Source organism: Chiloscyllium plagiosum, unplaced genomic scaffold (assembly GCF_037043375.1).
Source record: "Chiloscyllium plagiosum isolate Xiang-an unplaced genomic scaffold, Cpla_swu_hap1 HiC_scaffold_12, whole genome shotgun sequence".
In the NCBI taxonomy this organism is placed as follows: Eukaryota; Metazoa; Chordata; class Chondrichthyes; order Orectolobiformes; family Hemiscylliidae; genus Chiloscyllium; species Chiloscyllium plagiosum.
In genome coordinates this window covers 100,488,082-100,505,030 of record NW_028270150.1, presented here as the reverse complement: position 1 = coordinate 100,505,030, position 16,949 = coordinate 100,488,082, and the positions used below count along the sequence as shown (strand labels likewise).

The window sequence follows — 16,949 nt, the reverse complement described above, 5'->3', positions numbered from 1 at the left end:
TGTCCAATGTAGCAGAGCTTCTTCAACATGGTTCAACGCAGCTCAAGCAGAGAACATATGCATCTCCAGTCCAATCCTGTCTGGCAAAAGAGTCCTGGCCACAAGAGGTTCACCTGCAATGGCTGTTCAAGGCCAGGCACTGTATTGTCTTCAGTGCAGTAAGTAGTGAGGCTTCTAGGGTTATGGAAACAAGGAGATGCCAAGGGACATTTTTTAAACCTGGTACGTTTTGACAGGTTGCTCTTGGATGTTAAGGATGAACAACCGTGTAATGGTGGAAAGAAGGGCAAGGAACATGAATGGCACTAAAAAGCCACTGCCATATCTATTTTTAATAAAACTCCAAGAAGCCACGCTGCCATACAAACTTCTAGAAATCTCCCACGCAGGATAAGGCTAACACAACCACATACATATAACATCCAGCATTTTTAAATCATGGATCAGGCGAGTGGACAAACTGAAGAAAGAGGAAGATTGTAATAACAGACAACTGCCTTATGCACCCCAACACAACTGACCTTGAGACTGTCAATCTGTGGCAGCAAATGGATTAGGAATGATTAGGAACCTGAAAACCACTAGGGGCAGCAACATATCTCTCAGGCTATTGAGGTATTAACGAAAAGCAGGAATACAGCCCGACTGTTCTAGACATTATGTTCACAATAAAGGTATGAAAAATGGTGATAGAAATGAACAGCAGTTGTCAGTTGCTGTTGCCATACTGGGTTCAAAGCAGCTCTGATATTATAATGTGGAGGAGCTGCATGAGGCCAACCCCAACCTGGAAATTAGTCTCTCTTCACTCTCCACAGGACGATGGCATTGAAATTCCACCAGAGAGAACCATGAAAACTTATACCATAGTGAACGACACTGAACAGTGCACAATGGATCATAGACGTTGGATGTTCTTCACTCACGGAGGCCAGTCATTCTGAAGTGCTGGATTCAAGCCTACCTGCTTCTCTTGCTGAAATTGCAAAGATCTTTGAGATGTCTGGGACAGTGCAATTGACTGCATCGATTACATGGCAGACTGTATTGTACTCATCCAAAGGCAGCAGACAAAGCAGAAAAAGATTTACAGGGATTTCTCAAGATTAACTCCCAATAATTTTCCATTGCCTTTTACTGTGCAAGGTCAGGCCAGTGTAAAGTGCACAAACTGAAAATAAACATTTTTCACACGCTTTGTGTTTCCATTTGGGATTAATTTTGATGTGGAGCATTACTGTAGGCCAGTAGGGTTTTGCAGGTGCCTCCTGGCTAATGCAAAGCTCCATTAAATAGGCATTTGTAGGCAGATCCTTCTGTGATTTGACAGATTGGCATTAAATTAAATGCATTAAGATTGCAGAGACTTGATACTCCCTGTAGTCTTATTTGCAAAAGGTCCAGTTGCGGCAACCATTTAAACAGCTTGTGTTCAATTTTTAATGAAAATTTATAATATGGCATGGCTGTACAGGACATAATACAAAATAGCTTGAGACAACATTGACTACAATGAACTGGGAAAATTGATTAAAACGTGAGATGGTAGCAAGGCTATGGCACATATTTAGTAGATATTTCATAACTCAGATATTATTGAATTGAGAAAGAGAGACTTTTAAGATCCGGAAATACTATCTGTGGCTAACTTGGGGAGTCAAGAATGTTATCAAGTTGAAGATGTGCAATGTGTGAAGATTAGCTGTAAACCAAATGATTGGACAAGAAAAAACTTAAAAATTTAAAGGAAATAAGTGGGAGAATATGAGAATAACTAGCAAATAATATAAAAATAGACAGTAAGTGCTTGTATAAAGCTGAAAAGAAAGCAAGAAGCTCAAGTGAGCATTATTTCCTTAGAGGATAAGAACAGACAATTATTAATTGGAAACGAGGAAATAATAGAGGCTTTGAAGAAATATTTTGTTTCTCTTGTCACAGTAGAAGACATCAAAAAGCATCCCAATAACATTGGTCAAAAACCAAGGATTGAAAAGAGTGGGAGGAACTTAAGACCATCAGTTGCTTCATAGTACAGAACTTGAGTTTTGTTAAAAAGAGGCACATGTTGCAAAGCTTTTTATCTTGCACTCATGAGGACAACTGCAAGAATGCAAAATTACAAATGATGAAAACAGTTTATATCGAGAGAGAGAGAGAGAGAGACTGGTGCTGATTTGTGACTGGTTGATTTTGATTGACTAAGATATTGTCATGGAGAAAGCAACAGGGATAATAGGTTCTGCAAGCTCCTGAGTAAGTCAAAAAAGACTTATTTGTTTCCTTCGAAGAGAATGGGTCTTTGTATATGAATATATTTAATTTCTAGTTACCGAATTATGACCATGGTTGTCAGTGTCGCTATTAGCACACGCAGAATTTTTCGAATACTTCCCAATCACAGAATCACATCTAACAGCGCACATTTTGTTTGAGCTTTACAGGCACAATCTGTACTCTGCCTATTACAATCAAAGTCAAACAGTATGTTCCTCAATCAGGCAATTGCTGGTACATACAACTTACCTATCTGGCATGACATCACTAAAATTTGATCACAACTTTCCATAATTATATGGGACATCTTTTTGATTGTTAAAACCTCGTGTTAATGGAAAACACCGTTTTATGTGGCCACTGCATAGCAACAGTGTAAAATGGTTCCTTATTCTGCTTTCAAAGATTTTAAGATACTGTACCTTTTCTGGGTAATTTGAAGTAGACTAGCCCTTGTCCCATTTATAAAGTTGCATGATAAACAGCAACCCCCCCACCTCAAAGTTGTTCAGTGGGATAATGGCTGTCCTGACTAGATCATTGTTCTCTGTACATGGTGCCAACTCTCAAATGGATCAAGCCTGATCTTTTGAAATTTGCGTTATGACTTTTCCATAGTTCTGACTTATTGATCTTATTCGGTTCCAACTCTAAAAGATACCAGTATCTTTTCTATCAGTGACTGGTATATAGTCTCTGGATTTGTTCTTCCTTTTTTTTAAATCGAGAAATAGATAGCAGAGGATGAGAAGAAATCAGGTAAGAGGATTGCAGGTTCATTTGAATGTTATTTCTATTTTCAAATAACAACATTCAAATGTGTCTGCAATCCTCTTTCTTGATTTCTTTTCATCCTCGGCTATTTACTTCTGTTTCTTTCAGATGCATCAATGAAATCCATCCAGACTCTCTTTTTAGCCCTCAAAATTGGTCTAGGTTATCAATTAGTTCCCATCAATCTAAAATGTCTTTCTTGATCTCTCCTGATGTCAAATCAGTATCCCTTTAACAACTTGAGCAAAGTTAGGGGAACGTTCTCTCAAGCTGAATTTTTAAAAGTTGGAATTGCCCAAGAAGCAAGCGTTTTTTTTGAATGTGTGTGGTTTATAAAGGAACTTTAGAGAAAGAAGTCTGCCATTCTTACCCGGACTCTTGGAATGCAAACTACAACGCCCATCCAGAATTAAATTAGGCACTGAAAGCAATGATAGCAAACGTAATCCTGTCAACCTCCAAAGATCTCATTACCTTGGAACTTATGCCAAAACTGGGAGAGCTGTCACACAGACTAGTCAAATAGTAGTCTGACATTGTCTAGGAAAATTGCTTGAATATGATACGCGTGCTACTGTAGGACACATGCAACAGAGCTGGCAGCTCTGTGCCAAACAACTGGGAAGGTGTTGCCCTTGCACTCTTTAATATTAGACTCTGGAATCCTTGATGCCTCATGGTATCAAGTCAAGTACAAGAAACCTGGTTATTACCTATATACCTTGAATCTCCTAATTGCATAATGGATGTCCCTATACCCTAAGAAATGCAGCAATTCAAGAAGACCACGTATCACCATCCTTTCCAGGACAATTAGAGATCAACAGTGCTGTCCTAGTCAGTGACATCCACATCCCATGAATAACTTTTTTTTAAAAAAAACTTAACTTCAGCTCGGTGCTTCATGACACTGAACTTTGATACCAGTTTTAGCATTTGTTTGCTGATCAATTCTTTACTCCAAGTGACTCTTGACCTTGCCCATCCTACACTGGTGTGGCCCATCCTACATTGGTGTCACCCGTCTGATTCAAAATCTGGTAAAGCCTAACATCCTGCATATCCTTGGTCCCAAAGCTTCCAGTCCCAACTTTAAGAAAGTTTACCTGTATTCTTTATTTATCATTTCACTGTTGGTACCATGACAATTGATCCTTATGGTCTGTAGAGCTGCTTGGAGGTTTCACCGTGGCCAAGCAAAGTTGGACCTTTTATATAAGGTATTGCATGTATTGCTGCACTAAACGTTTCAAGGCCCTCCGTATCTAAATAACTATTATGTCACACATAACACAAAGTTTCAGGGGCATGTTGCCTTCAACTTCACCTTGTGCAACCCTTAATGACCTTATGCCATCTTAATTAAAACTTGAATTTTTTTAAAGGGCTTTACAAATTCGATTCATCTATGATGTTTGCCCTCGGTGGGGAAGCTAAATCCAGGAGACACCGTCTCAGAGCAAGGGTCAAAACCATTTAGGACTGAGGTGAGGAGGGATTTCTTCACTCATATAGTAATGAGTCTGTGGAATTCTCTACCTCAAGGTTGTGGAAGTTCAGTCATTGAGGGCGTCTATAAATACATGCACTTCCAAAGGGGGCCAGTTTAGCACAGTTGGCTGGATGGTTGATTTGTGAAGCCATGTGATGCCAACAGTGTGGGTTCAATTCCCATGAGGTTAACATCGCCTGAGGTATGGTGGCCGTCAAGTTAAATGACCACAGTTGTCTCTCTTTAAGGAGAGAGCAGCCCTGTGGTGCAAGACTATGGTGACACAATCTTCCAAAAGTCTATAGACTCTGAAGCATAGATTGGAAGGTGGAAAATGTAATCCCACTATTTAACAAAGGAGGGGAAAAGCAAAAAAAAATTACAGACCACTTTGCCTAATGTCAGTAGTGGGGAAAAGTGCTAGGATCTATTATAAAAGACATGATAGTGGAACGCTTGGAAAGCGTTAACAGAATTGGACAATTCATTGTGGGTTTATGAAGGGTAAATCATGCTTAACTAAACTTGAGTTTCTTGAGTAGAATAGTCAAGGGAGTACTAATGGATGTAGTGTATCTGGATTTCAAGAAGGCTTTTGGTAAGGTCCCACATAAGAGTCTAGTGGGCAGAATTTAAGCTAATGGGATTGTGGGCAACATACTGACATGGACTGAGAATCGGTTGACAGACCAGAAACAGAGACTAGTAATAATAGTAGTGACTAGTGGTGTACAGTGGAATCAGTGCTTGAGCTTCAAATATTCACAATACACATAACTGACTTAGATGAGGGAACCACATGTAATATTTCCAAAGTTTGCTGATGACTCAAAACTGGGTGAGTTGTGGAGAGGATGCAAGAGATAATAGGGACTATAGCAACTACTTCTACTTCTGATTAGTACAATTACATTTTCATCTATTTCCTTTCCCTTTTCTTTACTGAGGTGTGTTACATCTACAATATTTAACCACTTATTTTGTTGTTTATGCACCCACATTTGTTATCCTGGCTACACTGGGCTCCTTAGTGAGACTTTATCATAAGTTGCTTCATTTTGTCTTGGATCATATGTTTATTGCTGTATAGGCACACAAACTTAATCCTTTATATTAGTGGTATTTTCAAATGTTTCATTGATGAACTGAATAATCTTCAGTTGAAATAACCTTTTTGCAGAAGAGGTGTGTGTGTGTGTGTGTTTTTTTTTCCAAGGATTGTTGTTAAAGATAATGTGTTCCAGCAGGAAAGTGCTCCAGGTGATGGCAGTGAAGTAAAGGCTTCTGGAGAAATGCATGGTGCAGAAGGTGAAAACAATTTGCCCCAAGTGGAGGCCCAACAAGAAGCTAAGAGAAGGAAAGTAAACCCATATGGTGAATGGGAAGCTGTAAAAGAGGAGGAGGAGGAGTGAGTATCTAATCATTAACCACACTAATCTTTCTGTTCACACTTGATGCTGAAAGACAGTTAAATTTCTACTGTTTATAACCTACTACTAAACTACTTGTGAATATCAACCACATAGTCACATTGTGTTCCTTCAGAGTGAGCATCTGTGTGACCATGCGACTGTTCATCAAATGTCATGCACATCCTGGTGGTTCAATGAGGTTTATTGCCACTTCAGCACATGACTACATAACTGGTTGCCATTCCCACAGTAGATGTCTAGTGGATGAGACCCAAACCTGACATAATTAATCAGGTGGAATTAATAGGTGGTGACCTACACAACAACCCTTTGTTTCACCGTTTCCCTCCCTAAACAACACCCCCCCTGCCCCCTCCACTCCTCCCTTACTATCTTGTTTCCTTTCACTTGCCATCCTTCTCTTGATGGGTTAGGGATCAAGGGTTGCAGAATGCAGCAAACACAAGTTGTTGTTTTGAGTTGGGAAAGGTTTCTATTGAGCCAGTTAATCCCGTTGATATAGTCAATCTGCGATAGCTAGTTTTGTGAAAGTATTAAAGTAAAATTGATCTTGGAGTTGTGAAACATATTAAAAACACCAGGGCATTTCTGAAGAGTTTATGAAAAGCTTTGGAATCATAACCCCAGAATTCCAAATAATACAAAGGGACTGGCAAGATTATCTCCAGGGACATTTTAAACTCTGCATGTTTCTCAATACTCCCCCAAATTCATTTTTGCATGCATTGTGCTAGTCTGTGTATTTTAAAAATGAAGTGGCTTACTAGTTTACAGTTTGTGCGAAGATTTGTAGCTCGGGTGCTCATTTTTGTGGTTCTGTTCGCCGAGCTGGGAATTTGTGTTGCAGACGTTTTGTCCCCTGTCTAGGTGACATCCTCAGTGATTGGGAGCCTCCTGTGAAGCGCTTCTGTGATGTTTCCTCCAGCATTTATAGTGGTTTGTCTCTGCCGCTTCCGGTTGTCAGTTCCAGCTGTCCGCTGCAGTGGCCGGTATATTGGGTCCAGGTTGATGTGTTTGTTGATAGAATCTGTGGGTGGGTGCCATGCCTCTAGGAATTCCCTGGCTGTTCTCTGTTTGGCTTGTCCTATAATAGTAGTGTTGTCCCAGTCGAATTCATGTTGCTTGTCATCTGTGTGTGTGGCTACTAAGGATAGCTGGTCGTGTCGTTTCGTGGCTAGCTGGTGTTCATGGATACGGATCGTTAGCTGTCTTCCTGTTTGTCCTATGCAGTGTTTTATGCAGTCCTTGCATGGGATGTTTTACACTACGTTGGTTTTGCTCATGCTGGGTATTGGGTCCTTCGTTCTGGTGAGTTGTTGTCTGAGAGTGGCTGTTGGTTTGTGTGCTGTTATGAGTCCTAGTGGTCGTAGTAGTCTGGCTGTCAGTTCAGGAATGTTCTTGATGTATGGTAGTGTGGCTAGTCCTTTGGGTTGTGGCATGCCCTCATTTCGTTGTCTTTCCCTTAGGCATCTGTTGATGAAATTGCGGGGGTATCCGTTTTTGGCGAATACATGCCAGAACCCAAAGGTCTAGCAACATTACCATACATCAAGAACATTTCTGAACTGACAGCCAGACTACTACGACCACTAGGACTCATAACAGCACACAAATCAACAGCCACTCTCAGACGACAACTCACCAGGACAAAGGATCCAATACCCAGCACGAGCAAAACCAACGTAGGAGTACAAAATCCCATGCACAAAACACTACATAGGACAAACAGGAAGACAGCTAACGATCCGTATCCACGAACACCAACTAGCCACGAAACGACACGACCAGCTATCCTTAGTAGCCACACACGCAGATGACAAGCAACATGAATTCGACTGGGACAACACTACTATTATAGGACAAGCCAAACAGAGAACAGCCAGGGGATTCCTAGAGGCATGGCACCCACCCACAGATTCAATCATTAAGCACATCGACCTGGACCCAATATACCGGCCACTTCAGCGGACAGCTGGGACTGACAACCGGAAGCGGCAGAGACAAACCACTATAAATGCTGGAGGAAACATCACAGAAGCGCTTCACAGGAGGCTCCCACGGAGGATGTCACCTAGACAGGGGACGAAACGTCTGCAACACAAATTCCCAGCTTGGCAAACAGAACCACAACAATTACTAGTTTACCATTCATAGATCTTTAACCACAAAGTACTCCAGGTGGTATCAATGTCATGACCTTCCTAAATCTACCGCAACAGTCAGTCTCTCTTCCATTCTGTCTTCATCACAAAAGCTTTTCCCAAGTTTCAAGTTGTAGTTCTCCCCCTTCAATAGGCATTGAATTTATAGGAACACGGTGGGTTGGATTATCCTCTTTGCAGCATGTTTTGAGAGTCGGGCTATTTTTTCATCTTGCAAACCACACTCCAGACTGATGTGTGACTACTTAGGATTTTTCTCTTTTCATATGGCAGTATGGAATGTGTGCATAGGGTGGGGCTTGGGGAAACTGATGCAAATGCCCACCTCGGTTCTCGGTGCCACCAACTTAAATGCTAACATTGTTTAAAGTTCCTTAAATCTCCCCTTCAGCCCCTAATATTGACATTTGTAGACATGAAAACACTTTGTTTCTTCAGCTTGCTTTCCACTTCCCAATTTCGTCCAAAATTGTCAAACCTGACATGCTTTCAATGGGCTTTCAAAATCCTACAATACAAATGAAAATGGTGTGAGGGAGCCAATCTAATTTTAATCCTTCGATTAAAATGGGAAGCCCTAATTCTGGTGGGTGGGTTTTGCTGTTTGTGCACTAGGCATACTCATAGAAACCTGTTATTAATTTTTAAAAATCCAGAGGAGATTTGGGAATGTGAAAAGGGGAAAAGAAATTCAAATATCAGAAAAAAAATCAATTTTGCCATTCCTGCAGCCAGATGAAAATTCAGCCCTCTGTCTCTCTCTGACTTTTACTTTCCAGTTCACAAAAGCCTCAGATCTTCAGGCTCAGAGACACTTTACCTTTGCCTGATAATTGTGTGAAGAATCACCTGAGCTATTGTCCTCACTAGCAATTTGAAGAAAAGGAAGCTCTCAAGCTGAAAAGTTGCCTTTTCCATTAATTCAAAGGACAAGGCTCTTTGTGTTCGGAACTTGTCAAGTTGAAATAAAAGATTCTTGTCTCGAGCCATCACTACAATTCAACTTCTAAAAGATATTGTAAAAACTTCACAAATGCCTCCCTCTTTTTATGTGATAGAGTTTGGTGGTCATGTGCTGAACTTAAAACGCAAAAGTTCCCAGTTCAAATGCCACTGTGGTAAATTTTACAATTGAAGTTGATACGTCTGGACGAGCATGCTACTTTATAGATATCAATAACTTTAAAAATATTAATAGGCTATTTTGTTTATACTGGTGACGCACATGATATATTACCTCGACATTGGTGCAGAGAAGAAAATTCTCTTCACGTGGGGATGAAAGGGAGGGAATGTTGGTCATGTAACTTATTCATTTTGATCTCTCCATCTGGTTCAAAATGAATGATGTGTGTTACAACATATGTCATACTGTCTTCGCTATTAAAGGGAACTTCTCTATTCCCTAAATAGAAGTCTACCTTGTCCCCTTAAATAAGATTCTAATTGTGGCCAAAATGTTCTGAATTCTTTCTTAGCTTTAAACTCCAGTGTCAGTTAAAGCTGGTTTTGGTAACTTAACATGTTGTTGTGCCAAGCTGTCAATTACTTCTTCCTCTGGCTCTTGCCAAGCACCTAAAGAACTTAAACACACAAAAACAGAAATGGCTAGAGAAACTCAGCAGGTCTGGAAGCCTTTGTAGAGAGAAAACAACATTAATTTTTCCAGCAAAAACCAAAGTTGCTGAAAAGGATCAGCAGGTCTAGCAGCATCTATGAAGAGAAATCAGAGTTAATGTCTCCAGTCTGGTGACAATCAGAATTTTTCCAAGTCCAGTGATCCTTCAGAACAAAAGTACTTTGTGGCTATAAAGAGGCATACGATGTCAGCAGTGTGGGCATGGGAGATGGGACAATATTGAAAAAAGTGATCTGAAAGTAGAATGTGTGTGTGTGTGTGTGTGTGTATTACGTGTATTACTGCAGCAAGATAAAATTTATCTCTGAGTACAGACATGAATGCGCCACAGCAGATAAATGGTTATAACTTGTATAATGTGTACAGGAAAGCCAGGAGGAGAAAATTTTAAAGTAAATTTGTGTAATAGTAACACTAGTTGATGTTAGTATTAGTCTAGGTTGAATTCATAAAGTTACGACCATAACCATTTGGTAGCCTCCAAGCCTGACAGTCTGTGGATGTAAGGTATACTCCAGAGGCTTCAATACATAATCGATACTGACACCCCTATATAATATCAAGGGGATGCGGCACTACCTGAAGTGTCATTGTTATGATGGGATGTTATACTGAACCCTATTTCCTTTTTTGATGGATGTACAAGATCCCACAGCAGTCCTTGAAGAGCAGGGAAATTTCCCCACTAAAATAAAACAAAGAACTGTGGAAACCTGAAACAAAAGCAGAAATTGCTGGAGAAACTCACCACGTCAAGCAGAATCTGTGGAGAGAAAGCATTTCTGGTTCAATGCCCCACTATCCTAAATGTTTATTCTTCAATTAACATCTCAAAATCTAGTTGTTGCTGTATTCTAGGAATTGTCTAAGTAGATTGACCACCACTTTTCCTACACCCTACCTCATGAGAAAATTTTAAAAATTACACACTCGCTGCATTTCAAAAGTACCTAATTGGCTGTGAGGTTCCTTGGAACATCCTAAGGATGTGAAAGGGGCTAGATAAGTTTTAATTGCTGTTATTGAGGAGAGGCTTTATTTGCACTGACTGTCATGTCTGTAGTGTTAATGTTAATTGTGCATTGGCCTGTTTTGCTTCAACATTTCCCTTTTTTTTTGCCCCCACAGTGAACAGATAGACTTGCAGTTACCAACAGTTGATTGTTCAGCAACACCGGCGATTGATGTAAAGCATGAGCCCAAAGTCAAGTTTAAACAAAAAGAAATAACTTCGCTGAGGGATGAAGCAGGGGGAGACACAGTATTCAAAAAAAGAAAACTTGAAAATGGCAAATCCAGAAATCTGCGGCAGAAAGGGAATGATAACTGAACATCACCAAAACACAGTTCAGAAATACATTCGATGCTTTTTGGTCTTGATTGCTGTAGTAAATAAATTTGCCTAGATTTTCAATTCATGGAAGTTAATTGGCCTTGTTTGGTGTAAAATACTGCATTATTTTTTTAAAAAGTGTTTCTTTTAAAAATATATGGTTTAGAATAACTAAAACTTGCAAGTTGAATCGAATACAAAAACCTGCAAAACATAGTGTTACTGTGGTCATTTTAGACTGTTAGGTTTGTGATTGGTTTGACAGCAACATTTATAGTCTTGGGAATTCTTTTGTTAAAACATTTAAGTTTTTTGTTGTACTAAATATTAAAGGAAATAATGTATTCCCTTATAGCTTATAGTAATGCATTAAATGGAGCTCTGTAGTGTGTGTTCTGGATTTAATGATTCTTTCAACATAATATCATCTTTGCATAAAGTCCTGACAGAAAGCTGTTCGAAATATTTTTGCACTATAACTTGTGAATGCAAAGATATAGCTGTCAAAAATAAAATTGTGAAATGTGCCCACTGATTGAGACTTTACTGAGTGCTAATATGTTGGCTTGTCATTAGATCCTTCAATTCTGCTTTGCTACAGTATGAATTCAGATCCAAGTCTAGCTGTTAGAAAAAAAGACTTAGCTGTCCAGTAGTTTTGGGGGCTATCTGTCAGCTAGAGCCATATTGCTGTTTGTTTGAACATGAGAGCCAGGGTAGACCATGCGGCCTGTTGAAACTGCTCCTCCATTCATTATGATCATGGTGATTTTTGGGCTTCAACTCTACTTTTCCCATTGGCACCCTACACACCCTAATTCCTTGAACCACCAAAATCTATTTACCCCAGCCTTAAATGTATCCAACAACCAAACATCCAAAACCCTCTGGAATGGAGAATTCCAAAGATTTGCAACACTTTGTCTTACTCTGTTGATTTACTGTGTCATTTCAGGAATTGCTTTAGTGACCCTTCTCTGTACCACCTCCATTGCACGTATATCCTTTTGTGAAGACCAAAACTGCACACTGTACTCTCGATGAGCTCTCACCAAAATCTGTAGCAATATCTTTTTATTCCTTACTCTAATCCCTTTCAAAAAAAGCGAATGTGCTGTATGCTTTTATAATTGCTCACTGCATTTTTGAACTAACATACACCAGTTTCACTTATGTCAACGTTTATAAATTTCGCACCTTTTTTGTTAACTTTGAATGAAAATGTTAAAATACGGAGATGTAAAATGTGAATGGAATTAACATTGCGTTGTGATGTTAATTTTGAACTTTTAAGGTATTAAGAGACAAGTTGTTGTTGATCTTCTCTGCTTTTCAACTTGTCTGCTGAAGCTCCCATCTATGCCTTCATTATCTCTTGATTATTTCTAATGCTCTCCTGACTGGTCTCCCATTTACACTCCCTTTAAATATTAACTCAAAGTTTGACTCCATTTACACCACATCCCATTCACTAAAGCAAGTCCTGAAATGACAGAGTAATAGGGCTTAAATTTTCCGGAATAGAGAAGAATGAAAGGTGATCTCAACGAGACAAACTTTTGAAGGGTCTTGAGAGAATGGACACAGAGATTGTTTCTACTGGTTGAGAAATCTCAGAGAAGGGATTGATCATTTGGACTGAGATGAGAAATTTTTAGTCAAAGGATTGCAAATCTATCTATGATTCTAGATAGAGTCATAGAATTCCTACAGTATTGATGAAGCCATTCAGCCCGAGTCCACACTGACCCTATGAAGAGCATCCCACCCAGATACACACCCTACCCTATCATCATAACACCGCATTAGCCATGACCAATCCACCTCATTTTACTGTGGGAGGAAACTAGACCACATGGAGAAATCCCATGCAGACAGTGGGAGAATGCAAATTCCACACATTCAGTCACCCTAGGCTGGAATCAATCCTGGATCCCTGGTACTGAGAGCAATGCTAACCACTGTGCCATCCCAATCATTCAATATGATTTACACTGGCTCCAGTTCTGAGTTACAAAATTTCTCATTCTTGTTTTATGGCATCACTTCTCCATCTCTAATCTCATCCAGACCTACAACCCTCTTTGAGATATCTGTGTTGCTCCAGTTCTAGCCTATTGAACACTTCTGATTTGGTCACTTCTTTTGTTGACTATGCCACCAGCTACCACCTCTCCAAGCTGTAGAATTGCTTTCATAATGCTGTCAAGTCCAAAAGACAAAAGAGTAGAACTGAGTCTGTTCTGTCCCATTCAATGAGGTTATGGCTGATCTGATATTCCTCAACAACATTTTCCTTGCTATTCCCCATAACCCTGATTCCCTTACTGATTAAAAATTGTCAGTCTCAGCCTTGAATATACTTCATAGCCCAGCCTCTATAGTGAAGAATTCCACCCTTTTACAGAGGAAATTCTTATCTCTGTCTTAAATTGGAGACCCTTTTTTCAAAGAAATGTCCTCCAGTCCCAGCTCTCTTACAAGGGGAAGCAGCTTTCTACATCTACTCTGTCAAGTCCCCTTCTATGCTTATTTCTTCTTCTGAAAACCTACTTCGGACCAAGATTATCATTCTGCCATTATGTCTCCTTATATTGCTTGGTGTTGATTTTGTTTACCTTTTAATGAAGTGTCTTGGGACTTATACTGTACTTGAGGTATAGGTAATAAATGCAAGTTGTTGTATATATCTGAAGTGTGGGATTCATTTCTACTTAATATGGCATTTGTGAGCTCAATCATATTACAGTGAAAACACAATGTTGCTTACTGCAAGATCCTGAAAGCGGAATGTGGATCTTTCACTGCACAGTAATTACTGTACAAGAATAGTGATGATGAATGCCCTAGATTTATCAATACTCTTGTGGAGAAAATCTTTTCGTTTTACTATACTGGGGAAGGGACTGATTTACAAAAGACTAAGGATGAAATTGCTGTGCTGTTGAAAAGCAAGATACTGAAACATTGTAAGTCGTTTTTACATTGTTGCTTTGCAAGCTGGGAAATGGTGTAAAATAAATGGCTTGGAACTGGGGTTTTATACAATGTGAGTTTCAGCCAGCAACTTTGAAATTGTGACCGTTAATTTTGCCAATGGTCATCAACTGTGTGGAGTTTGCACGTTCTCCCCGTGTCTGCGTGGGTTTCCTCCGGGTGCTCCGCTTTCCTCCCACAGTCCAAAGATGTGCAGGTTAGGTGAATTGGCCACGCTAAATTGCCCCTGGTGTTAGGTGAAGGGGTAAATGTAGGGTCTGGGTGGGTTGCGCTTTGGCGGGTCGGTGTGGACTTGTTGGGCCGAAGGGCCTGTTTCCACACTAAGTAATCTAATCTAATCTAATCTAAACTTGGTGACACCTATCTGATTAGCTCCTGAGCAAATGAACAACTTTAATGCTGAAGCATAGAATTAACAAGCGTCAGACATTGAGTTTTTAAAAGGAGCCTTTGCAGAAGATGCTGCAAAAAGCTTCCACTAAAAATTACTGATAATAAAACGAGTTAATTTAAAACAATTCTTGGTTCATTGCTTATGTGTTCATTAGAAATTGTTGAACAAAGCAAGAATTTCTAAGAGGGTATAATTTGCCGATAAGGTTGCCACAATCTTGGAAGTTCAATGATGCTTGAACAAATAGAACATAGAAACGTACAGCACAGAACAGGCCCTTTGGCCCACGATATTGTGCTGAGGTTTAATCCTAATGTAAAATATAATAACTTAACCTATGCACCCCTCAACTCATGCTCTCCATGTGCATGTCCAGCAGTTGCTTAAATGTCCCTAATGACACTGCTTCCACCACCACAGCTGGCAACGCATTCCATGCATTCACAACTCTCTGCGTAAAGAACCTTCCTCTGACGTCCCCTTTCTCCTAATATCTTAAAACTATGACTCCTCATACCAGTCAATCCTGCCCTGAGCAAAAGTCTCTGGCTGTTGACTCTATCTAATATCTTGTATATCTCGATCAGGTCTCCTCTCTTCCTCCTTCTCTCCAGAGAGAAAAATCCGAGCTTATTCAACCTTTCTTCATAAGGCAAGCCCTCCAGTCCAGGCAGCATCCTGGTAAACCTTCTTTGCACCCTCTCCAAAGCCTCTGTATCTTTCCTATAGTAGGGCAACCAGAACTGGACACAATATTCCAAGTGTGGTCTCACCAGGGACTTGTAGAGCTGCAGCAAAACCTCGCGGCTCTTAAACTCAATCGCCCTGTTAATGAAAGCCAAAACACTATATGCTTTCTTAACAACCCGATCCACTTGGGTGGCAACTTTGAGGGATCTATGTACTTGCACACCTAGATCCCTCTGTTCCTCCACATTGCCAAGAATCCTGTCTTTAATCCTATATTCAGCATTCGAGTTCGACCTTCCAAAATGCATCACTTTGCATTTATCCAGGTTGAACTCCATCTGCCATTTCTCAGCCCAGCTCTGCATCCTGTCTATGTCACGCTGCAGCTTGCAGTAGCCCTTGATACTATCAACGGCACCTCCAACCTTTGTGTCATCTACAAACTTACTAACCCACCACTCAACCTCCTCTTCCAAGTTATTTATAAAAAACTACAAAGAGCAGAGGCCTCACTGCAGGACCCCACTTAACACTGTCCTCCAGGCAGAATACTTACCATCTACAACCACTCTCTGCCTTCTGTCTGTCAGCCAATTCTGAATCCAGATAGCCAAATCTCCCTGTATCCCATACTTCCTGACTTTATGAACGAGCCTATGATGGGGAACCTTATTAAATGCCTTGCTGAAGTCCATACACACCACACCCACTGCCTGACCTTCATCGACCTGTCTTGTCACCTCCTCAAAGAACTCAATAAGATTTGATTCGGAGATGCCGGTGTTGGACTGGGGTGTACAAAGTTAAAAATCACACAACACCAGGTTATAGTCCAACAGGTTTAATTGGAAGCACATTAGCTTTCGGAGCGTTGCTCCTTCATCAGGTGGTAGTCCACTACCACCTGATGAAGGAGCGACACTCCGAAAGCTCGTGTGCTTCCAATTAAACCAATAAGATTTGTGAGACATGACCTGCTTCTCACAAAGCCATGCTGACTGCCTTTAATCACACTATGCTGTGCCAAAAAGTCATAAATCCTATCCCTCAGAATTCTTTCCAAACATTTGCTGACCACAGACGTAAGACTGACTGCTCTGTAATTGCCAGGGATTTCCCTATTACCCTTCTTGAAAAGAGGAATAACATTCACCTCCCTCCAATCCTCCAGTACAACTCCCGTGGAAAGTGGGGAGGCAAATATCTTTGCCGGCGGCTTAGCATCCTCCTTTCTCGCTTCCTGGAGCAGCATAGTATAGAACATAGAACATTACAGCGCAGTACAGGCCCTTTGGCCCTCGATGTTGCGCCGCCCTGTCATACTAATCTGAAGCCCATCCCACCGTATAAATCTGGTCTGGCCCTGGGGACTTATCAATCTTAATGTTTTCCAAAATTTCCAGCACATCAACTTCATCAATCTTGATCTGGTCAAGACTGTATCCCAGCTCCTCAAAGTTTTCATTCACCACAAGGTCCCTTTCCTTGGGGAAAGCTGAAGCAAAAAACTCATTTAGGGCTTCCCCTATCTGCTCATATTCCACACACAAGTTCCCTCCACTATCCCTGATCGGCCCTACCTTCTCCCTGATGATTCTCTTATTCCTCACGTATGAGTAAAATGCCTTTGAGTTCTCCCTAATCCTTCTTGCCAAGCCTTTTTCATGCCCCCTCCTAGCTCTCCTCAGTCAATTTCTGAGTTCCTTTCTCGCAAACCTGTAATCTTCTAAAATTGTGCTAGACCCTTGCTTCCTCCAT

The 16,949-nt window shown here is 40.5% G+C and overlaps 1 protein-coding gene across 3 annotated transcripts in view; it reads left to right on the top strand.

Annotated features, from left to right (window-relative positions):
* Positions 1–13,795, top strand: part of wbp4 (WW domain binding protein 4) — a 58,566-nt gene extending 44,771 nt beyond the window's left edge. For 2 of the 3 annotated variants that reach the window (XM_087993090.1, XM_087993088.1), the window contains 2 exons: positions 5,788–5,951; positions 10,906–13,795. In XM_087993090.1, coding sequence (XP_087849216.1) covers positions 5,788–5,951; positions 10,906–11,107 — 366 coding nt within the window. In that variant the 3' untranslated portion in view covers positions 11,108–13,795. The remainder of the gene's footprint in view (positions 1–5,787; positions 5,952–10,905) is intronic. The other variant, XM_087993089.1, reaches the window with a different exon arrangement.
* The last annotated feature ends 3,154 nt before the right edge of the window (positions 13,796–16,949 follow it).